At 37.7% G+C, this 24,235-nt stretch overlaps 3 protein-coding genes across 6 annotated transcripts; 1 reads left to right on the plus strand and 2 right to left on the minus strand.

Annotated features, from left to right (window-relative positions):
* The first annotated feature begins 246 nt into the window (after positions 1-246).
* Positions 247-2,542, plus strand: fkbp1aa (FKBP prolyl isomerase 1Aa). 2 transcript variants are annotated; one of them, XM_026197668.1, is made up of 5 exons: positions 247-397; positions 603-650; positions 1,345-1,457; positions 1,742-1,891; positions 2,192-2,542. In XM_026197668.1, exons 1-4 carry the CDS (start codon positions 361-363, stop codon positions 1,868-1,870), a joined length of 327 nt encoding a protein of 108 aa, XP_026053453.1. In that variant the 5' UTR covers positions 247-360; the 3' UTR covers positions 1,871-1,891; positions 2,192-2,542. The 2 variants fall into 2 exon arrangements, with proteins under 2 accessions (XP_026053453.1, XP_026053452.1); XM_026197667.1 differs by having other exon boundaries at positions 248-397; positions 1,742-1,916.
* On the minus strand, positions 2,341-12,500 carry snpha (syntaphilin a). Its single transcript, XM_026197666.1, has 5 exons — positions 12,334-12,500; positions 7,308-7,410; positions 6,982-7,110; positions 6,000-6,149; positions 2,341-5,686 (listed from the first exon to the last, which is right to left on the minus strand). Exons 2-5 carry the CDS (start codon positions 7,349-7,351, stop codon positions 4,429-4,431), a joined length of 1,581 nt encoding a protein of 526 aa, XP_026053451.1. The 5' UTR covers positions 7,352-7,410; positions 12,334-12,500; the 3' UTR covers positions 2,341-4,428.
* An 874-nt stretch (positions 12,501-13,374) lies between these two features.
* Positions 13,375-23,993, minus strand: rad21l1 (RAD21 cohesin complex component like 1). Of its 3 annotated transcripts, XM_026197671.1 has the most exons (15): positions 23,918-23,993; positions 23,767-23,828; positions 23,062-23,222; positions 22,572-22,701; positions 22,366-22,465; positions 22,178-22,281; positions 21,995-22,090; positions 20,418-20,531; positions 19,764-19,865; positions 17,990-18,219; positions 17,773-17,866; positions 16,582-16,730; positions 16,345-16,449; positions 14,846-14,920; positions 13,375-14,110 (listed from the first exon to the last, which is right to left on the minus strand). In XM_026197671.1, the coding sequence occupies exons 3-15, from the start codon at positions 23,203-23,205 to the stop codon at positions 13,922-13,924; spliced, it is 1,632 nt and encodes a 543-aa protein (XP_026053456.1). In that variant the 5' UTR covers positions 23,206-23,222; positions 23,767-23,828; positions 23,918-23,993; the 3' UTR covers positions 13,375-13,921. The 3 variants fall into 3 exon arrangements, with proteins under 3 accessions (XP_026053456.1, XP_026053457.1, XP_026053458.1); XM_026197672.1 differs by lacking the exon at positions 23,918-23,993 and having other exon boundaries at positions 23,767-23,859; XM_026197673.1 differs by lacking the exons at positions 23,767-23,828; positions 23,918-23,993 and adding an exon at positions 23,455-23,547.
* Between the last annotated feature and the right edge of the window lie 242 nt (positions 23,994-24,235).

The following is a 24,235-nucleotide window of genomic DNA, read 5'->3' on the forward strand; positions in this document are numbered from 1 at the left end:
ACCGAGACTCGAAACTGCGACCTTCTGGTTACAAGTCCTGTGTGCATGGTGTACAGGTGTTAACAGGAACAGATGCATTAAAGTAATCACACAATGATCAGAATTACAAATACGTCATTTATGACAGTGGTGGCTAATATCAAGTTAGAGTAATGTCGTTGTACTAAATGGGGTTAGAGCTGAACCCGTGGTTAATGCACAGTGGATCTGTCGGTGTGTGTCTGATAGAGCGCAGTTCGGCGTCTGTCCGCTGGCGGCGCTGTGTGCGCGTGCGTGGCGCGGAGCGGGGGTTGTGCTCTCACTCAGCGACTGAAGCGCATTCTGTGTGCAGAGCTTCAGGAGGCAAAACAAGCAGCAAGGATGGGAGTCGAGGTTGAAACCATTTCTCCTGGAGACGGTAAATTGCACCACAAATAGCATCCCATCGACAATTCACAAGCCACAAATCTTCTAAATATTAAATAAGACGCATTTAAAATCGACACATTCTGCCTGTCTTGGGCATCACGGGCGTTAGCTTGCTAGCTAACTTAAACACTAACCTCTTCCCACATGATTTGCCGTGCATTTTTAACATCTTCTCTTCTTGTTTTGGATTTCAGGAAGCACTTTCCCTAAAAAAGGACAGACGTGTGTCGTGCACTACGTGGGTAAGTTTGATAAGTGAGAAGTGATGAATCGCACGAAGGGTGTTAGCCAGCATTAGCTGATTAGCCGCACTGACACAAAAGACACTTTCGCATCCGCGAACGGCTCTACAACGCTCTCAATCTTTAGTATTTTTACAAGATTTAATGTTTGCTACATATTTGATCGTTCCTTTTGTTCTCATCTGATAAATGCGTTCGAACACCACATGATTTGGAAACCGTGGCCTGTTCTTGCGGACATACGGTGTTTATATTACCGTGAAAATAGCGGGCAGCCTCGTCAAAACTAGACGTCTTTGGAGAACGTCACATTTCAACGTCTTTACCGCGCGTATGATGCGCAGAATGTTGAGATTGGAATGTTCTGCTGTTCGAATCCTCCGTGGGTGTGATTTTCAGAACGCTTTGGTTTGCACATGCCCACGATTGTCAAAACGCTTTGATTCGAACATCCGGCTTCTATGACGCGCGCACGTTTTTTTTTTCCATTCAGACGGTCATTATGCTTTCAAACCAGACTGTTTTGATGAATCCAAAGGATTGTGATCTGCAGCCATGGAAGGCTGTTTTTAATATTTCCTGTGCTGTCCAAATGAAAGGAAAATCAAATGATTTCGTATTCAGCGTTTCTTGTTAATTTGCAGGTTGACGCAGCGTCATTCACGTCTCTTGTTAATTCTCTCCAATTTCTCAGGCTCTCTGACAGATGGACGCAAGTTCGACTCCTCCCGGGACCGGGGAAAGCCTTTCAAATTCAAAATTGGCAAACAGGAAGTCATCCGTGGTTGGGATGAAGGAGTAGCCCAGGTAATTAACAAACCTTGATATCCTTTAAAAAATAAGGTTTGATTTTTTTTTATATAAAACTGCCCGACCTACATCAAGCTGTTATCTAATGCCACACACACAGTGTGTTCATAAAGTAGGTCTCGGCCTAATTGGAAAATTTCCCCTTTTGCTTCAACACACAAGTACATGCAATCTCTCTATTGTGGTTTTGATAACCAAGCAGTATCACTTCTGTTATCCTCCATTCATTGCTTGTTACTTGTGACTTAATTTGGTAAACTGACCTCTTCTCCTTGAAACAGATGAGTGTGGGGCAGCGTGCCAAGCTGACTTGCACTCCGGACTTTGCTTACGGGAGCAAGGGGCACCCGGGCATCATCCCTCCCAACGCAACCCTCGTATTCGATGTGGAGCTGATCGGCTTGGAGTAAAGCCCCCACATTTGGACTCAGGTTATTCCCTATTCATTCTTTCAGGGTATGTGCAGTTTTCCACATCTATGTTGTTGTTACTTGGTATTTAATACATTTTATGACTGCATGTCACCTAAGAAGGTACAATTTTTTCATCATCATAGATAGTTCCTCCAGTTGCATGGATAACTTTTATAACTAGCAGTTGTAGTCTTGGTCTTAAACATCCTGTAGAGTTTATTTAACAGGCTCTTAGATTAAACCTGCGTAATCATACTTATGGCCTTTGAGGAACACAGTTTAGTTGTTTAATAAATCTCTCTCTCTGTTTTCTTCCAGGTCAACCTTTTTAAGGAACATTGCTCCATGCATGTGATCCTCAAAAGGGACTAGTGTTAATAGCGATACCACTTAGCTTAGCTCTGATTTGCATTTGTATATTTGGTTGCCTTTTTATTTCTTTTCTGCTTGACATAATCACTGGTATACTCTCAATTATTGGATGTTCACTAAGAAACAGTTTTTTCTTTTTTCTTTTCTTTCCTTTTCTCTTTTTTTATATTTGATTTCTGTGTTGTAAACGCGATCACAGCAACAGGGTTGTGGCTGAGCTGGTAACAAGTACTCTGGTGGGGAAATCTGGTTAAGTATAAGACGAAACTACTTGAAAATAAATTGTTTATAAAAAGATGAAGCTGGTTTCTGATGTGTTGATTGGGGAAACTGGAATGGTGTGTTATCAGATGAAGACAGCTGGTCCCTATTTCATTTTGTGCACACTGAAATCTCAGAGGTTGAAATCCCACAATGCATAACTGAATATTAAAGATCAGTTTTGTTCTGATTGCATGTAATTGTCATGTCGCAGTGTTTTGCTTGAAGTGAGGACAGACTAGGACACTGTGTAAATAATAGAAAAAGTCATTAGCACAACAAAAGCACCGTCATTTTAAGAAAACATTTTTATTTTCAAGGGGCGATTGAATCATACAATCCACATTTACAGTAAGGTTTGAGTGTTAATGGGCTTTGTCTATATACACAATCATATTTTGTAATAAGGCTCTGCAAATCAGGATGAGTTCTTTATGTAAATGTCTATTTGAAACCGAATCTTTAAGTTTCCTGATAGCTAGCTAACTAGGAGTAATTGTGCTAACACGCATTTGAAGCCCTTAAAATGCCATGATTGCAGTTTTTTTCTTTTGTGCTACTTCAAAGAAACAGAAGACTTAGCTTTACAAATCCATGAATTAATTGCAAATATTTTCCTAATAGTTTACTGAAATCCGTATGCATGCAACAGTTAAAGACCCATTTGTTTTCTGAGTGGTGTGTTGAAAGATTTCGAGATTTAAAGACAAGCCTTTTATGACAGTAAATGTACATCTTCACAACTACCGTTCTACTATTTATAAACCTTTGTTTTTCTAAGGTTTCCGCTAAGATTGCATCCTCTCTAGTACTATTCACCTGAGTTCCACCTGAGACTGAGTTTAATGAACAGAAACATCTACCACCCAAACAAAGGACAGATGAATCAAGTCATCTTAGGCCTCACCTTCCATCGCTTTCTCGGAGAAATCTGGCATTTGAGCAATATTTTCTACAATTCAAATAATTAAGCAAATGAAGCATATTAAAGCAGTTTCTTTTTGCTCATATTAAGAATACACTGTTGTGTAACCGATACAACAATTGACACATAAACTGAGTCTAGAATTACATCAGAATAGTTATCCTCAACACTCCACATTAGTAAAGATGTTTTCATCTTATAGGATCAATGTTTTATGATATAATAGTGACTTGTGCATGTTTTTTAGAGATCCAAGCAGCAAAGTTGCCAGATGCCTATTGCTTCTTGCGCATTTACCATTTAATTTATTTTCACACTTAAATGGAATTTTGTGTTTATACTGTGAAAAGTTCTGTTTCTTATGGAATTAGATGGATATGTAAATGGTATGTAAAGGTTTAAAATTTGAAAGCCTGGCCACACTTATTTGTTTGCGCTATGGACCTGAAATGTCCTCTTCTCATGAAGATCAGTTCACACCAATGTCTATGTAACCTACCTAAAGTTACGTGCAATTTTTTTTCTTGAGAGCAGGCTTCACTCATGAAACGAGAACAATGATTTCAGTTCAGTAGAACAGTTTACATAAGAATGACATTTAGAGACATTCAATTATTATTATTTAAATCTTAAGGCCTAAACTTCTGTCCATTGTGACTCCTCTGCTCAGCTCGGACTCGTGTTTGCAGCTACTTTTGACTGCGTACTTTCAGTTGAGTTTCAGCCAGGAATGGGCGGAAATACAGCAGATAAGAGAACCAGAAGGAAAAGGAAAACAAATGGTGGAAATGAACCAACACCCTTAAACCTTGTGAGTGTCTGTGCAAATCAGAGCCACATTCCCTCAATCTTTGTCCCTAACAAGCATTGGTGTGATGGATTTAGACCTCTTTGGTTCAAAAATAAATAAATACAAATCCCAAACTGGTAGATAAAGGAAAAATAACCCCACTCAAGATGCAGTTACAAGGTTTTGATGGAACAGTAATGCTAGCTATCAGATATCAGCTCTTCCTGTTCCTGAGGGACTTCCAACCCGTCTTAGAGAGTGCAGAGCAACGGCACAGCAGCCGCGCAACAGGGAGCCCATGTTATACACCGGCATGCCTTCATTCCGTGATCCCCGGCAAAGCCACGCCAGTGTGGGAACTACAGGAACGGCCACCGCTAAGAGGTCAATCAGGAAATAACGGCTCCAGTGGCTCCTCTGAGGGGGAGCTGATTCTGCATCCTCCTCCACTCCATCTTCATCGCTGACCGTTACTACCGCTGCTTCCTGTGGTGGGGGCACTCTGGGACAAGGTTGTTGAACCTGTGGCTTCGTCAACACTGTCGCCATTGTTGTTGATGATGAGAATTCAACTGTGCTGTCTAGCGGCAAAGTTTCTGTGATGCAAGACAGCTGAGCAGGGGAAGTAGTTGCAGAGGATGGTGAGAACACCTGTGGTTCAGCTATAGTAGTGTCTGGTGCACAAGTTGCTGAAGTGATGATGCTCAATTCCTCACCTCCGCCCTCTTCAGAGATCCAGGTTATGGTGGGGCTACAGGCTTGTGAGCGGTACCCTGGCCTGTCACTGACCTCCGATGCACTAGGGGGCGCTGGTGGTGGAGGAGGTGGAGGTGGTGCTTCCTCCTGTGGGAGGTGCAGAAACAAATGGTGGTGTGGGAGGTAGGCATGTGGAATACAGCTGCAGTTGTTGTTAACGGCATGGCAGGATCGGCTGACGGGCAACACCGCCTCTCCGCTGCACAATCTCTCACAGGTGGAGGATCGTGACAGAGAGGAGCGTAGCGTTGCGTGAGGGACTTGCTCAGACAGTAGAGCTGCTTCCAGAAGTAGATGAGTACGCCCGTCCCCTCTTGGTAATGTCATCGCCCCTCTATTGGCCGGGATGTAGCGATCAGAGCGTATGTTTCCATTGCGATCTGTAGCGCCAGGTGACGTGTCACTGCTTAGCCTGGTGAAGGTGGCGCTGCGGCTCATGGTGTGGGCCGGAGAGCAGCCACAAGACCTGGATGCGCCAAATCGTGGGCCTATCCTTCCGACGCCTAGACCTTCAGACTTACAGTCCTGTTGTTCTGCCTCATGGGTCCCCAGATTGGAGCTAACAGTTTCCACAGCCTGCTGAAGCTGCCGGATCTCCTTCCGGGCCTCTTTTAGGGCCAACTGGGCCTCTATGCGATGACATTCCTCTTCAATCCAATCCTCCTGCATCCGAGTCAGCTGCATCCGTAACTCCTCGATCACAGAGTCTCTGCCATGGTCAAAAATAAAACATGGGCATAGAAATAAATCTTGTGCTGTCTCTGACAAGCGCATACTGTTAAGTAGATACTACATTTGGTTTGAAACTTGCTTCACATCCATTAAAAAGTATGTTTTATTTGGTATGAATGTGTTTAGTATGATAATGTTTAATACTCTGGATTCTGACATATTTGTAGGCATATTCAAATGCAGGGTAAATCCTGCTGTATTCTGTATATAACCACATGTATGATGCTCAGGATGTCAGGAAGCTATTTAACTCCACTGACTTGTTGTTGAGAGATAAAAGCATTACTGACCTGTCCTGAAGCCTCTCCACGTTTTCTTTCAGCCGAGCTCGTAAGTGACGAATGCACACTTCCTTCTGCTGCAGTGGGGTGAGATACTGCTCAGGAGCCGGCGGACGGATCCCGTGGTTCTCACTACACGTGGCATACTTTGTCTGCCGTCTGGGTCAGAGAGCGAGAAATAAATCATCTTTAATTGTGCTGTATCTCATAATTTGAATATAGTTAACACGTCAACAGTCCTGATATGCCCTTAGTATAATTATTAGGTTCGGTAACTCTCAGTGTAAATTTATGCAGTAAGGAACTTTACCCTTCTCATTTGCACAAAAATCAACAGATTGTATATTTATGCCGAAGAGACATTTATGGAAGCCCTACGAGGCGATGCATTATCATCTTCTTTTTTTTTCTTGTTCTTTTAATTTTCCTGTGATCACGACATAACAGAATAGCAATTACTTTATGATTTTACATGATCATGCATTTCTTTTCCCATGTACTTGACATAACGTAATGTACTTGCAATAGTGTTGACAAGGAAATCAACTTACACATAACACCATTCACAAAAATGAAAGATAAAATTTACGCCAAGTCAGTCACAAATGCAACTGCGAAAGGTTTAGATTTTCAGTGAATAACAGCTATTTGTATGATTTAAGCAGACTTGGAATATAATGTGAGTAAATTGTCTTTATGGTCTTTCTTTGTCATTTTTTGCCCTTCTCCCCATTCACTTTGATAAAGAAAAGAGCAGCCCATTCATTCTACAAAAAACCTCCTTTTGTGAAGAGAAAAGGAGAAAGAAAAACATGTTTGGGATGAGGTGAGGACACAAGTAACCAGACTTTTAAATGGATATAGTGTCATGTCAGTTCCATTAATTCTATTTTTGCACTGTACTTTTTGCCACCATACAAAATCTGGAACACGACCCTGATGGAAGACAAGTGAGTGTGTGTGTGTGTGTGTGTGTGTGTGTGTCGTTCACCGTGGTGTGGCAGGGTTGGAGCGTGGTACAGTGTTGCTCTCTGTGCATTTGCAGGATACTGCTGAGTAACTGCTACGGACAGACGAGTCCCCATGCGAGTGTCGAGTGCTGCTTGGGGCAGCAGGCCTTCTGTGACACACACACACACACACACACACAGCTGAGCTCTGACGTCCATATCAAACAGGCTGTCACAGTGCAACTTGGATGAGTTTTAAAGGAATTCAAACTACTGCCACTGAATGAATATATCACATCCTAATAATCAGGCTAGAAAACTTTCCATGCGTTTGATTGTGTGTGTTAAAAGAGAAGGGGAGTATTACCTGCGCGAACCAGCAGATGGCTTTCGGCTCGCAGAGTGGGACATGGGTGAGGACCGACACCTCGTAACGGCACAATTACAAGGATTCCTCAGGACAGATCTCTCTAAGACAAACACACAAACCACAGAATATAAAATACAATCAGATAAAAACTAATAACATTTGAATGACACAATATTCATCTCTTGGTACTTAAAGTTAAAGAGACCTTTTTTAACAGAACACAAAATAGTCTGATTATATTTCAAGAGACTAAGTGACGGTAACACCCGAGGGTCTGCAGGTCATTTCTTTGTTTTTTAAAGCATGTTTCTGCACCACATGACTTTGATTAATGGAGAAAAAAAAGTTTTTGAAATAGAAATAAGCAGTGAACCTGAATTTATTTATTATTATTATTTTTACAGTATATACACTATTGTTCAAAGTTTGGAGTTGGTAAGATTTTTAAAGGTTTTTGAGAGAAATGTCTTATGTTTTCCAAGACTGCATTTATCTGATCAAAAATATGTAAAGATGAATTATCGTCATCAGTCTTTAGAGTAACATGCTCCTTCAGAATTCATTCAAATATTTTGATTTGCTGCTCAAGAAACATTATTTAGCAATGCTGAAAACCGTTTTGCCATTTCATATTCTTGTGGAAACCATTCTTTTTTTTTCAGGATAAAAATAAAGTTAAAAGAACAGCATTTATTTAAAACAGAAGTAATTTGTAACATTATGTCTTTACTGTCATTTAAACAAACGGTTGTGTATAATTCATAGAATCCAAAAGTATCTTAAAAGTGGTCCATATGAATTGTGTACGATAGTCATATGTCATTCTGAAGCCATGTTACAGACCAAAACTGAAGGATGCTACGACCTCTGAAGAGTTGTTATACAGTGCATGCATCACTGTTTTGGTGCTTTTTGTAACTTTTGGAGCTTGACCACTTCAGTCCCCACTGTATGGAAAAGAACAGCGTGAAGATTCTGTTAAATCCATTTGTGTTCCATGGAAGAAAGTCATTAAAGTTTAGAATAACAGAAGGGTGAATGAGTATAAGTTGACAATTGGCCATTTGATAGGCACAAACAAGTGTTTTTGGGGACTCTGTACCCTTGCATCCCGTTAAAATACCAAATCCAAAAAGACACATGCCAGACAAAATTAGATTCCCACAGATGCTGAACAGAATCCAACAGAGAGCATTTTATTCTGGATGACACATGACTCACAAGAAAATAAATGCTTATGTAAACCAAGCATTCAGAACAATAAACAAACTGATTTAAACAGTCACACACACACATACAGCACAGATGATGGATTCTTTCACTTTCTGAACTGAGCTATTCACACACTCACAGAAACATGGATTGTCTCTCAGTGCATGAAGTGGTGACATGAGTGACAAAAGTGTGTGTGTGTGTCTGACATAACACTGGCATCCATGACATAGCGGCGTTTAAATATTGACTCGTGCCTCTACATTAGTTTAATGCATATTTGATGCTTTAGTTTTTTGTAATCAGAGGCATATATGATTATTATGATTATTATTACTAGTTTTACAATGTTAAGATTATGTTTAGAGCTGAGACTACATTAAAACTATATATATATATATATATATATATATATATATATATATATATATATATATATATATATATATATTTAAATGCCTTATTTCTGTTCACAATGTGCACAATAACCAAAAAAGAGAGCTTTTTCTAGCATGACCCAGTTATGATTTGCTGAAGAGTCTGCACTGTCATCATCAACCGAAAAAAAAGAAAGAAAATAAAAACCTTTTATACCCAGTCTGTATGTAAAATAGCATTTCCTGACAATACTTCCACAACAGGTGAGCAGAAAGTGTACGATTTTTGAGTTGATTGTTAGTATATGTAGTCCCGGAGAGCATCTGTCAGGCAACAGGGTTCGAGTTCAGGAAATCACATAAGGTCTGTGCCACAAGTAACATGAACAGACACACACACACACACACACACACACACACACTGCGTCTGCAGTAGCTGCTGTTATATACAGATTGTGTACTTATGTTCCAAAGTTGTCTCAAACAGTCAAAATCATTGCAACTTTCAAGACACATATTCTCTCCCTATTGCTCACTTTCATTATTATTATAGTCTGCATTTCTCCAAACAATCGGAACTTTGTATTGCAACACTTTTTATGTTACTATGATTGCAGCCTTTTTTTTGTAATTTTAGATACTGAACTTTCTACTAGATTAATAAACGTAACTATAAATATAAAATACAACTGGAGTCTGAAACTACACTAAAACTGAATTTAAACCTGGAAATGAAGAAGAGATTTAAGATAAAACAAAAAATAAAAAATCTACATGCTATACAGGTGCATCTCAATAAATTAGAATATTGTGGAAAAGTTCATTTATTTAAGTAACTCAAATTGTGAAACTTGTGTATTAAATCAATTAAATGCACACAGACTGAAGTAGTTCAAGTCTTTGGTTCTTTTAATTGTGATGATTTTGGCCCACATTTAACAAAAACCCACTAATTCTCAACAAATTAGAATATGGTGACATGCCAATCAGCTAATCAACCCAAAACACCTACAAAGGTTTCCTGAGCCTTCAAGATGGTCTCTCAGTTTGGTTCACTAGGATACACAATCAAGGGGAAGACTGCTGATCTGACAGTTGTCCAGAAGACAATCATTGACACCCTTCACAAGGAGGATAAGGCACAAACATTCATTGCCAAAGAAGCTGTTCACAGAGTGCTGTATCCAAGCATGTTAACAGAAAGTTGAATGGAAGGGAAAAGTGTGGAAGAAAAAGAGTGAACTTCACAAGGATTGGACTGAGGCTGGGGTCAAGGCATCAAGAGCCACCACACAGAGGTGTCAAGGGATTTGGCTACGGTTGTCGTATTCCTCTTGTTAGGCCACTCCTGAAGCGCTAAGGAGAAGAAGAACTCTACTGTTGCCCCGTGGTCCAAAGTCCTCTTTTCAGATGAGAGCAAGTTTTGTAATTCATTTGTAAACCAAGGTCCTAGAGTCTGGAGGAAGGGTGGAGAAGCTCATAGCCCAAGTTGCTTGAAGTACCGTGTTAAGTTTCCACAGTCTGTGATGATTTGAGGTGCTATGTCTTCTGCTGGTGTTGGCCCATTGTGTTTTATGAAAACCAGTCATTGCACCGGTTTACCAAGAAATCTTAGAGCACTTCATGCTTCCTTCTGCTGACCAACTTCATGGAGATGCCGATTTCATTTTCCAGCAGATTTGTCACCTGCCCACACTGCCAAAAGCACCAAAAGTTGGTTTAATGTCCATGGTGTTGTTGTGCTTGAACCCCATTGAGGGGGGTATTGTCAAGAGGAAAATGAGAAACGAGAGACCAAAAAATGCAGATGAGCTGAAGGCCACTGTCAAAGAAACCTGGGCTTCCAAACCACCTCAGCAGTACCACAAACTGATCACCTCCATGCCATGCAGAATTGAGGCAGTAATTAAAGCAAAAGGAGCCCTTACCAAGTATTGAGTACATGTACAGTAAATGAACATACTTTCAAAAAGGCCAACAATTCACTAAAAATGGGTTTTTGTTAAAAGTGAGCCAAAATCATCACAGTTAAAAGAACCAAAGACTAAAACTACTTGAGTCTGTTTGCACTGAATTTATTTAATACATGAGTTTCACAGTTTGAGTTGAATAACTGAAATAGATGAACTTTTCTACAACATTCTAATTTATTGAGATGCACCTGTATATGCTATAAAGTCAAATAAATATGAACATTTTCTACACTATTTCTAAATGTCTAATCAAAGTATTTTTCTGATGCTGATCGTACAGACAGTCAGAGGTTCTAAATTTATGTTCAATTTGTATTTGAACGTAAATTGTTTTGACGACAATATACTGTATAAACAGAAATACACATTAAATTAGAAAAAAATTAAAATATAAGCATTTACACTAGCAGTATTATTAGCGTCAGAAATAAACATTGAACATTTTTAGTATTTAAAAAAAAAAAAATTTCTAAGGATGTAAAACATTTTATTTTAAATAAATAGATCTCCATTATGACATATGCAGTACTTCATTTGAATCAATTAAATGGAAAATGCCTGTTACCAAATTAATATTTAATACACAAGACCCTTTAAATAATGCTCAATAATGCTACTTCATGACAGAGTAAATAAATAAACAAATAAACTATTGTTGTTTCTTTTTCTTTGAAAATAAAGGTCTGTTCTTTATATTGTAAAAAATATAAATATTTTAATTCCGCCAATAATAATAATAATAATAATAATAATAATAATAATAATAATAATAATAATAATTCAAGTTTTGGAATTCTATCCAGCATTTCAAGGGCAGATTTTACTTTCATTTGACATTAGTACATTCAAAAACACATGTTTTCTACAGAGACTCTAAGCCTATGGCTAGGTAGGCCGTAGATAGATAGATAGATAGATAGATAGATAGATAGATAGATAGATAGATAGATAGATAGATAGATAGATAGATAGATAGATAGATAGATAGATAGATAGATAGATATTTTCTCCCCCACATATGAAATATCTGGGACATGCCTCACAGGATTGTACTAAGATAACATAAGCAAATATATAAAGATCACATTTTTGTTTACAAGAATCAGAAAATTTTCCAAGATGATCAACTTCCATGGTTCAGGACCCAGGATGACGTCACCTCCCTCCATAGTTTGCAGGTAAATCGTCCGTGTGTAGTAAAGGGCACAAGCTGTCTTATATAACAGTATCTCTCATCAGCAGACACCCTTCACCTGTCTGACGCGGCGCTGCAACAGTGCGTCGTTGACTTTCTTCAGCGTAAAACTATATTACATAATACGCATAGTGAGTGTAGAAACTGTAGCGGGCTGAGAGACGCAGTTACACCAATCCTTTAAGAGCCTGTTATAGTTTATGAAACAGCTGTAAGTCGAGATAATTCATGACAGAGAAGAGTGAACCGCGATGAACGTCACTTACATCATCTGCTCTTCTTCCGTCGACACTGCTTTGCAGGATCTCAGTGAAGTTTGTGCACGGGTGTTGGCGGAGCCCTGCGCGCGGCATCGTCTGGCTCGGGATGCTGATGGACGGATGCTGATGCTGACGCTGTTGATGAGCGTGCGCGCGCGGGGGACCTGCGAGAGCAGAAACGACGCATTTGCGCGACGCTGCGACGGCGTTTCTTAAAGGGGCAGAGACCTAATTTCCAAAAATAGTAAATGTTATATCATCAGAGCAGCAGAACTGTAGTCACAACAATTTGTACTGTTTACAGATAATGAGCTCAGATTACTGAATCTCTCTTTAGTGGCTCTGAGCATTTAAAGCTTCCTCTGAAATGCAATCACTGGTTTTACTGGAGCAAGTATATATATATATATAAATGAGCAAATTGAGCATTAGGGTGTACATTTACTTACTCTAGTTGACATAAAAATACAAATTATTGTATTAATTAAAAATATTTAATTAGTTCATGTCCCTTAATCTCCAGTTCACCCTGTAACTGTACATTGGAGCTACACATTCTTTAAAATGTTAAGCATATGCCCTAATCATAAGATTATTGGAAGAGTCACCATTTCCTTGGAGGAAACCAACCTCAAGAACAAAGTAATTATTTACCGTCAAATTGTCACTCTAAATCTTCCAATAATGTCTAAGCAGATAAGATTTAAACTCTTAGATTTATGATCAAAGCTCTGTAGTTTTTATTGTGTGAGCAAAACTTATAATGCAATTTAATGATGAGAAATTAACAAATAAACGTTTCTTAGCTTGATTTATCATGTTTGGCATTCATATTTGAACAAGAGTAAACTGTAACAGTAAACTGGACTCTTGCTTCAGTCCAGTAAAAGTTAATCATGAAGTGCTAACAATATGAATATTATGCTTTCAGAGCTAAATATAGATTCATTCCTTATTCACAAGAGCACCCAGGACATCTTCTAAACTTTTCCTTTAGAGTTTGTGAAATGATGTTTGGAATGAAATTATTTATTTATTTTAGTTTTGCAATAAGTTTTTATTTGAGATGTACATTTAATGGTCTCAAAGATTGGGTAAAAAGAACATATCATATTAATCAACACAGAGAAGAACTGTTTTTGGAACATACCTATTATTACATTAAACTGAAGGACGAAACGACAAAGACCTATTCAGGCTTGAGTTACAATCCATGCCAAATGACTTTTCAGGTAATGAACAAAGATTTAGTTAATTTAGTTCATGAAATTGGGTAAACTGAAACAATCATATTAAGGTTCATTTGATATCTGTGTGCTACTCTACAGTAATTTTCAACCATAACCCAGATCATACAGCTCTGAGAATTATATATATATATTTAAGAAACAGTATAACACTATACAAACACGTTTCATAGACCAGAGACATTTTTTGAGAAGGTCTCTATGGGAATTTCAAACACAATGTCAAAATTTTGACAGAAATCTATCACATTTTCTTCCAACCAAAAACATGTATGACACCGCAAAGTCCTTTAATGAGCTCTAACGTCTCTAAAGGGTTTCCCTCCGTTGCTTCATGGCTGCCAGCTCTAGAGAGAGGAAAAGAGAGGCCCAGGTGTGGCGATGATGTCACTGTATGGGGCGCTCTGGTGCAGGTTGAGGATTTGTTGTTTCCTCAACACCAGCAGGCAGAAAAACATGGCTGCCACATATGAACGATTGCTGCTCTCACATAAAGCACGCAGACTGTACACGGCATCGGGAGAAGAGTCTTGTCTCTGAAGAAAAATGAGAAGTTATTAGATGATATTAAATTATAAACAACAAATGTATTTTTTATGTAGGACTAAATATGTTTGAAATACTTGAAGAGTAGAAGAAGAGAGAAGAAAAATCTGAAAATGGGATCAAATACAGTTTGTACAGCCCAAAAGGTGTCTATAAACATTGTTCAAAAAATTATACATAATAATTTAATAACAAATATTATATTTCTTTTTTTATGTACAATCCAAAAAGAGCACATTCAAGCAAGTATATCATTGCTAGGCAAACGTGACCGGGCAGACTAGACACCCCAACACCCTCAAGTCGACTGGGACTGACTGGAACTAGCACTTTCTGACTGATCCTGCCACGTTTGTGTATAATATACATCAGATAGTCAGTGTCGGTGGTCTAAGTGTGCCTTCTTAGACACATACTGTCCAAACGACCATCGTGGACAATATGCGATTATAATTCATATAAGTCACAGAACCACTGATCTATATAATATCACAATCATAGATATATTTGATTATATTCTGATTACACTGCTTTAGCCCAGCCTGGTGTTGTCACTGTGAGCAGGGTGTCGAATGAATGAGACTTCATGCCCTTAAGACTATTCTTCATTTATTTTTCCACTCTCTTAATTCTTCACTCATAACTCCTCATCTACAGCTGCTCCACAGGCCAGGCCAGATCAGCATTAACACTCTCTGTGTATTTGGTGTTTGATTATTTCTTACTTTGAGTGCTTGGAGGAGGTCGTGTGCCCGACTGGTCATTCTCTTATCCTCCACATCCTGGCTATTCAGAGCAGACTGCAGACAAAGGGAAGAGGCCAAATGTTACACACACATCAGTCTCTCCTTGCTGCATTTACTTGTGCAAAAATACAGTAAGAACAGTAATATATTGAAATATTATTACAAATAATTTATTTGAAAAATGGTATTTAGTTCTGATGTAAAGCTGAGCTTTTAACATCATTACTCTAGTCTTCAATTAAAGTTTTTTTGTAGCATTTTGTAAGTTTTAATGTCACTTTTGATAAAAAGGTATGTGTCCTGCTGAATAAAAGTATTGATTTCTTTTAAAAAAAGAATGTTAGTGTACTGAATATAAACATATTAGACTTCATGTTAGGATTTCAATAATTAGTAAACTTAACTGGTAGTAGTCCAGATTAAGAAGTTTGCAGGCCTTATCTTTTTGACTGATATTTATGCTCCATGAAAGATTTGAAATGTAACTTTAATCGTTCACTGTTGGGACAGGCTTTACTACAAAATGGAAATGCTTGCTTTATATAAATACAATAGAAACATAGTATAATGCAAGATATGTCTGGGTGTTAAACATCTTCGCTGCAATGAGTAACATAATAAGTGACAATACTTCACTCAGAGAATTTGACAGAATATGCAAGACCTGTTTTAAAAGCTGTGGCAAGAGCCCATTAAGTCAGAATTGTGAATAAAGTGTCATATAACATTTAAATATTACTCTGAAAATGAAGCTCCATTAATTGCCTAATGTTGGCAATGTAAGATTGGAGCAATACAGTTTGTGACATTTATTTCCACATAATTTTGTCAAACTTTCGTAAAAGGGGTTACTAGAATATCGAACATTATAGTTTAACTTGAGTTCAACAAATATGACAAACTGGATGGATTGCTACCTTAATTTCAAAGGTGTTGACAAGTGATGCCATTGCAAAGTGCAAAAATGTCACTGGTTAATTGAAATTGTTTATTATATATTAGCAATTACTGACCCTTCTCACAAGACTGTGATGATCCGTTTCAATGGTCATCAGAATCGGAAATCCTACAACATTTTTTTTTTTAACGCTATACTTTGTATTATATTACCTTTGCATCAAATAACAAAAAACAGTTAATGTTAATTCAAGGGTGTTTCTAATACAAATGACTATGGTAGCGATGGTAGATTTTACTCCCATTATCAATCTCGCTCTATTTTCTTTTCCATTTTTTGAAAGTTGCGAACACTATTGTGGAGTGTATCGTTTGCCTTTTGAGCAAATGGGAATGCAAATAATATATTTGTGATATATTTAGTCTCTCATTCACTGCTACATAATTTTACCCAACTATGGGTAAACCCAACAGGCTGAGAAGCCTGGAAATGTGAAACAGGTCCATTACGGATTAGTTGTGGCAGGTCTTATTAATTTGTGGTCCTGATGTTTTGTGTGTGGTCGAGTGTTTAGCACTACCTGTGTCTGTGTCACTGGGGTTTCCCTTATCCCTCCAGATGGATGAACAAACATGGAGGTGTCAGAGAGAGGCTCTGGATATGACACCTCCAACCTACTCTCCTCCTGTGACAGAGAAAGAGTAAGATGGGGTGAAATTATTAGTTATTACATTCTGATGAATAATTATGAACTTGGACCAGTAATTTTGGCTTCTTGTTGACTTGAATGCCGATTAAGAGCATGTATCGTTCTTACACTGGTGGTGTTCCACAGAGGTGGAGGTCCTGGACGAGTGATAGATGCTTCTACAGTAGTGTCTTCACCTGCTGGTTGATTAGGACCAACAGACTCCTGCAACAAACTCCAGTCATCCAGCACCGGCTGAGCAGTGCTCTCCCAGACTGCTACATGTCCACACACACACCAATCAGCACAATAGTTTACTTACAATTACTTAATATATACTTAACCATAATGAACATTTTAATATATAGGCTAGCTAGCCTATCCCGCAGTCAAGCGCACATAAATCTTGCAGCAAAGCACCGGCAAAAGCATTAATGACTATGATTATGTCTGGAAAAATGGCAAGGAGATATTTATTAATAAACTCCTGTTTTCTGAGTCATTGTCCGCTGCAAAGATGAAGTTAACAATGCTGACTCGCCATCACCGCAGTAAAATGGAAGTGCCTTCAGAGAAAAATGCATGTTTCGTATGGATGACATTATGAGCTAGACATTTCAAGCTTTCTATAGATATATTTCTCATGTCTATGATGAGTTTTGGTTCATTTTTGTGATGATTTCCACAGTTAACGGCGACCAAGACTGCAGAAAGTGCATCCTGTTTGTTTTCTTTATTTTAAAAAAGCACAACATTTTGTTGATAATGTGAGTGTACACAAATAAGAGTAGACTTTACAGTTACGAATGATGCATTACTCTTATTTGTATTAGCAAAAATGACGGCGTATTTTAAGTTGTTTCTAAGGATATAAGGGAAAGAAATTTCAAAAGTCATCACGCTGGTGCCTCCATATACATTATAGGGATAGTTCATCCAAAAATTAATTTGTATGTTTTCCATTCGCTTTCTTTCCTGCTTGCTCATAAGCAGCATAATGGCTTCAATCATTCAATTGAATTCGTGTGCCACACTCAGCACTCTAGCAAAAGTGATGTACAGTGCAACAAAATTAAAGGGAAGGAACAAAACAGAAATGTGTCTTGGCTAGGGGTTCAGTGGGCAGAAAAATATTCGGTAATTTCTGGAAACTTTCCAAAAATCCTGGCAAGTTTCTGAAATTAACTGGAAATTTTCTGCCTCTCTGTAACACTAGTCTCAGCTGACCACTTGAGATCAGATCACTGAAAATGCATTTTAATACCAGGTGGAAACGGACAGATTAACTCTGCTCTTGTCTGATGTAATGTGGTTTGTTACCCTCTCTAGGTTGCTCTATTTCCTCATGGTCAGTCTGCTGTCTCGCTCCTCCCTCCAAACCTGGTCTCCTACGTGGTGTGCCACAAGGGAACAGCTAGAGGAATAGAGGGAGAGGAATATTTCCCAATGCACTGCGTAATGCTATACTCACTATGAAAGCTGTGCACTTCAGTTGAGCTCGGCTAGTATTTCAGCGACGTGTGTGGGCGATACATACCTGCTTTAATTCAGGGTGAATGAATGGCAGACAAAAACTGGAGAAAAGCTGCTTCACTCCTCCATTTTCCCTCCACTCCATGAGCTGCCGAGTGGGCGGGGCTATCTCCAATGGGGTTAAAAGGTCAGAGCAGTCAGTCAGTTGATTCCTGATGTCATCGTTTGTGAGTTCCTTTGACCGGTCAATAATTAGCTTCCGCTTCCTCGTGCTTCTTTTCCTTGCTGGAGATGCTGAGCACATGTTTGAACTTACTATTAGTCTGATGCAGGGCCTAAAATTTTAATTCACCAACCGCCAGATTTAAGCAAAAATCAGGGTTGGCAAGTATATGAAACAGCTTTAATAACCAGCTGGCCATTAACGTTTTTTTATTAATTCTAACAATTCCTGAAAACGTGATATGGTTTGGTGTGATTATCAAATTGAAAAGACTGCATGTTTTCAGTGTTTTTGGGGCGGTTTCCAGTAAATGCTGCTCCACAAAAACCCCATCTATGCAAGTGCTGCGAGTTTGAGTCACTTATAATGTTTGGCCCATGTGAAATGAGAATGGCCTGTTGTTAACAAAAGAAATGTTTCTATGTGGTTTTCTGCTAAAATAAATCTACATGGTTTAACGTTTGAAAGCACAGAAAAAAAACAAACATGAATATTAGTATTGTAATTTTACTGTTGCTATATACTGCATATATGTAAATCATAATAATATGATAAATAATCACCATTTTTATCATGAACTACAGTTCAATAGTATTATAGTGAGTTCTTTATAGTTTAGTTCTAATATTAAATATGAATAATAATAATTAAAATGTGCAATTAGACGTGTTTCCCCAAATTTGTTCTGCCAGTGTTTTTTTTTTTTTTTTTTAGGAATAAAGTTTCATGGTCTTAAAAAAAAAGGTTTAGAGCAAGTAAATTTTCTCAAGTCACCGGGAATTGGTAGGTGTGGCAACCGTTAGTTTTAGGCCCTAGTCTGATGTCTTAGCAGCAGATCTGGAATACTAGCATGATGATACTGAGCAGTATATACTATATAATGCAAAAATGAAAAGGATATATATATATTTTTAAACTCACTACACTGAATGTTTAATTCTGTGTATCCACTTGTCATCTCAAAATATATATAAAAAGCTAATTCTGTATTTGTGATCCAGTATTTTGCAAAAATGTCTTAATATATATCAGTGCAATAAAAAGAGTCAAGAAAAAACTGTGGTTGACATTTGACATTGTAGAATATAGTATTCCACACTATGGCTACATATTATGCCTTTTGGCAAACATAGTAGGCCATCATGCTTAACACAAAAGACTGTACACACACTGCAGCAGCTGATTCATTAGCATGATCTGGCATGCAAACCCTATGTGGATATTTTTATTCTTGGCTGCCAATAGCACCCTCAAGTGGCTTCATGAGAGCAGTTAAAACCCCAACATTAAAAGGATAGTTCAACCAAAAAATGACCTTTCTTTATCAATTTCCTCACCTTCGTGCCTTTCCAAATGTACGACTTTCAGATATTCTGAAGAATGTTGATAATCAAATATTATGGCAACCTTTGACTTCCATTGTAATATCTTATTTTATGTTTTACACAGAAGAAAGTAAGACTCATACAGGTTTGGAATGACATGAGGACGAGAAAATTATGACAGAATTTTTTTTTTTTTTTGGTGAACCGTCCCTTTATCAGTTTAACAGTGAACAATGTACAACAATTTAAGGCAAATGTCCATTATATTCTCCAGAGCTGTTAAAACTCACGTGTGCCAGCAACAGGTGCAAGAGCAAAGCCTTCCTCTGGATTTACCAAAAAAGTGGTCTCAGTCAGGGCTGGACTGGTCCTACCCTTTAAACAGGAATGTTCTGGTTTGAGAGAATGACACAGTGGTTAATGTTAATGTTGTAAGCAAAGGCCAACTCCTAATAAATTACAGATAAAGAATTTATTATATTAAGATTGTTACTGTACACACATATAATCAATTAGATATTAACCATTTATCATTATATAATCTTAGAAGTGGTTTATTAAAATACACATCTCAATGTATTTTTATTTAATGTTTTATTAAAGCAACTGTATGTAACTTAAAACTTTGACTTTTTCTTTTTGAAAATAAATTCAAAAACTTCCTAAAATTCCTAAAAGAATTACTGAGACTAAATATGACAGCAAAAAAGAAAACGAATAAGAATGCAAATTTAAAATGTCTAATTGTTAACATATTTTTAGATTGTTGTTATCACGTTAGTGTTTTATCTCTCTTTTTATTTGTGAGTAAATGTGCATGTGCATAATTTAATATTCCCAAAACAAACTATTAATAAGAATGAGATATAAAGAACAACATGGCTACTTGTTCATCTATTTCAATGGCTAAAATATAACAATGCAATTATATAGAAAAAGTGCACCATCATTTCCTGCAGCGGTGACAGCAGTAGGAGGAGGTGTAGCTGGTAACTCATTAGGGGTGTCCTCACAGAGATCAGGCACCACAGCAGCATCTGTAGTATTTGCTATAAAATCTTGACAGACCACAAACAAAGAGAAGAATATAAATATTGGACTCAGAGAGGTTGAAGGGTGATACAGTTCCATACTTTTAGTGGTTTAAAAAAGAAAGAAAAAATAAGCACTTTTTTGGTATAATTTAGATGATCTGGCAATGATTTAGTACAAAATGCACAAAAAGCAAGTTGATTAATATTCACTTATATAACAGTCTACTATCATATCCCACTATAATTTTCACACCGAGTTCACATAAACAGATTTAAAAATCGCCACTTTTCACAATTCCCCTGCGTGGTGGATAAATTATACACTTCAGATTTTTCTTTTTCTTTCATAACTTGGCATATGGACATTTTAATGTATCCAACTTCTCATTTAAACATTTAATTATTATTCATTATTATATACTCATTATTGCACTAATCTCTATTACAACAGTGTTAATTCTTCAATATAACTTCAAAGGGATACTTCACCCCAAAATTTTAATTGGGCCATCATTTTACTCCCTTTAACTCTTTTTAAAAGGTACAATTTGTAAGATATTTGCAGTAAAATATCCCAAAACCACTAGGCTAGTGTTATATATTTTGTCCAGCTGATTAACTAACAATATCTCTAATGTTTTCAACTACGTGTAAATTATGAGAAAATTCCCATCTAAACAGTGACACGGGGAAGTGCAGTCGCCTGTCAGTGACGTAAGTTCCCCTTTGTTACAGTCTTTACTGACATAGAAATCACATGACAACAGTGTGTGGACAAATGCGGAAGAAGCTTCGCGACAAACTTTAACTAGAAAGAGATGCCGATCTCACTTGTGTTTTACTCGACAGGTGAGTTGTTTTGATTCGTATCTGTACAGAAAACGTATGCTATTATAACGATCAACAAGATTAGTATTATGGGGCATACACGCCAAACCCGCTCTAGACCTGCACGAGGATGCGTCTGATCCATCGTCTGATCGCGTCTTTGCATTGACTTTGTATGTAATCTACTCGCGCAAACCGTTGAACTCGCATTATATCCATGATTTATCTTTCCGTCTGATTGATGGCCGTCAGCAGTTGGGTAGAAGACAACAAATCCCATCATCCCACGCTCCTTCTTAGCGTCATCATACCACGTGATTGTTTTGGTAGTGCGCCCTCTAGTGGCAGGTCCTACAACCTGTACCTTTAATCAGCACAACTAATAAAAACATCTTAAAACAATGACCAAACAGTTATTTGAGATTTGTTTAACACTTATAAATAATTAAATCTTCATATATCATTTCTTTTATTGAGCAACATAAGTTTTTTTGCATTGCATTGTTTTTCAATACCATGCTGCATTAGAAAATACATAATGTCAGTTTTTTATTACATTTTGACTTTAAACATACGCATAAATATTACTCATGTTATTAGAGTGTGTGTATGAATTTTCGGTGTGAATGTCGTAAACTCATAAGTGTAATGTACTGTACCGATGAGGTCGACAGCCATTTCTTCATCACCAAAGCAGTCGCCGTGAACACTGAAACTCTGATCAAACAATCCTTGATACGACTGGATTTCCTCACCTTTGAATGGAAAATACAAGCACAGACATCTACAGGTTTGCATAGCTTGTGTAAAAACTTGGTTTGTCATTCATTCAGAGGTGTTACCAATTCTGTCCATGGTGAGAAAGTGGTTCTCAAAGGACTCTTTGAGAGTAATATCTTCAGTCCGGCACTGATTCAAAGAGAAGTGATCGACCACATCAATAGAGCTGTGTGAGACATAACATGCCGAATAAGTCATAAAGACATATCAAAATAAATGATATATAAAGAGCAGTTGAAGAACGTGATACTTGAGATCAGGCAGTTTGTAGTCAAAGTCAGTGAAGTCCTCTGGTAGAGTGATAGTTTTTAACGTGGCCTCCATCGCACCCTCAGGCAGATCTGTCTGTCCTGTGATCAGAAATGAAATATTGTTGAGCTCTCTTGCAGCGTTCACTCGTTCTGTTGTCACTGAGGGATTTAACATCAGAGATGGCACATGTGAGACTGCATTTACCTGGCCGGAAAGCCACATTGATTTTGACCAATGCATCACTGCAGTCTGTGAGAAGGTATCTGGTCTTCCTCGAGTATATCCGGACAACTCCTAAAAGAAGGTGACCTGAAGTTCGCAGACCGATTTTAATCTGGTAATGAATCACACACAGGGGAACAATGTTTAGAATTTATCTATGGATTATTTTTATTATTATTATTGCATTTGTTGTAATTGCATTCCTTTTAGCTTTTTGGCCTAAATAACATCTGGCAAAGCGACTCCCAATGAAAACTGGCCGTTGAGATAATTTGGTTACATTTACATTCAAGAATGTTGATTAATTTGTACATTATCCCCTTTTTGGAACTAAATGTATAACTTAAAAAAAAAAATTATTTAACTTTCTTTAATTTAGCTTTACACTTTATTCCGCCTCCAAAAGTGAGCACTAACCCCTTTAATTAACCTGGTTTAGTGTCAAAACATGGATTAACCAGGTGAACCTTACCTGGGGCGATAGGATCTCCTTGATGGAGGTCTCTAGGTCACATTCAAACACGTGTGCTTTGGTTATTTTCTTCTCCCAGTGGGCTGCAAGCCATATCTTGGCTAATGTGCTTCGTTTGGAGGTGAAGATTTGGGCATAAAACATCGTGATGTGTGGCGTGTCTAAGAAAATACAAGCCGTCATGAGAGACTGTGGAGATGTAACTTAATGAACTTATTAACAGCGCTGTGTATTTAAATAAAGTCATTGATTCACACGGTAACATAAGAAATAGCTTTTTGTTAATAGATGTTGCACTTGGGTTCTGGCTGTCACTCTAAATTTCTTATATAGCGTTAGCGTTTGTTTGTTTTGTTTTTCAGGCTCTGTCTCAAAACACAGATAGCTACCGACCCAGACAGCCTCAATAGGCACCGTCCAAATGTCTGAATGATGCTCCAAAATGCTGTCGAGATGGACACCAGACGTGTTGTGCGTTTGGAACGCGCCCATGACGCCAGGAATGCTGTCTAGGTAACCTTAGGGAGCTCACTAGTATTTGAGACGCAATCTTGTCAATTAAATACGCTGGAGTTTTTTTTTTTTTTTTCGCGTACAGCAAGTTTACAATTTCAGTATCATGGAAATTAGCTTCATTCGTCTATAAATAAACTATTATGAAACTCCTGATGTATCTTATTTTTCTTATGTAGGCCATGACGTTACCTGTTGTCGCTCCGCGTTGATCAACACTGAATCAGTTTCCCGCCCACTTCACGTGCGCTTCTCTGATGGCCGAAAAAATATAACGTTAGTCTTTTTTAACGCGTCAAATTGTGTGACATTATAGATGACTTCATTAATTTTTGCATCTTACCTATGTGTGTGATTTGAATATTAAATGTAATTAATGAAAGCAGTCTTAAGATGTCTCACGCACATCTCGCTGTTTTATTAACCCTTTAAGACCTGCAATTTTTTCCACTGAATATTTTTTTTTTTTCATGTAACGAAAAAGATTTTTTATATCCCACAGCTGAATCAATGTTAATGCATCGTTGTTTCAATTATGAAAAAAAAAGATCAGTATTGCCATAAAAATCTAAATTTCTTCAAATTAAAATCAGGTATTTAAAACTTTGAGTGAATATACATAATCAAATTATTGTATGTTGACTCAAAATTAAATTAATCT

This window comes from Carassius auratus, chromosome 22 (genome assembly GCF_003368295.1).
Source record: "Carassius auratus strain Wakin chromosome 22, ASM336829v1, whole genome shotgun sequence".
Taxonomy (NCBI): domain Eukaryota; kingdom Metazoa; phylum Chordata; class Actinopteri; order Cypriniformes; family Cyprinidae; genus Carassius; species Carassius auratus.

Coding starts and splice junctions, on each gene's coding strand:
- snpha (XM_026197666.1), bottom strand. CDS start 7,351: ATGTCCCACTCTGCGAGCCGAAAGCCATCTGCTGGTTCGCGCAG. Junction 6,150..6,981: donor TCCAACCCTGCCACACCACG/GTGAACGACACA, acceptor TCTCTGACCCAG/ACGGCAGACAAAGTATGCCA. Junction 5,687..5,999: donor GTGGAGAGGCTTCAGGACAG/GTCAGTAATGCT, acceptor TGACCATGGCAG/AGACTCTGTGATCGAGGAGT.
- rad21l1 (XM_026197671.1), bottom strand. CDS start 23,205: ATGTTTTATGCCCAAATCTTCACCTCCAAACGAAGCACATTAGCCAAG. Junction 20,532..21,994: donor AATGGCTGTCGACCTCATCG/GTACAGTACATT, acceptor TGGTCTGTCAAG/ATTTTATAGCAAATACTACA. Junction 16,450..16,581: donor CTCTGTGGAACACCACCAGT/GTAAGAACGATA, acceptor TCTCTGTCACAG/GAGGAGAGTAGGTTGGAGGT.
- fkbp1aa (XM_026197668.1), top strand. CDS start 361: ATGGGAGTCGAGGTTGAAACCATTTCTCCTGGAGACG. Junction 651..1,344: donor GTGTGTCGTGCACTACGTGG/GTAAGTTTGATA, acceptor CCAATTTCTCAG/GCTCTCTGACAGATGGACGC. Junction 1,458..1,741: donor GGGATGAAGGAGTAGCCCAG/GTAATTAACAAA, acceptor TCCTTGAAACAG/ATGAGTGTGGGGCAGCGTGC.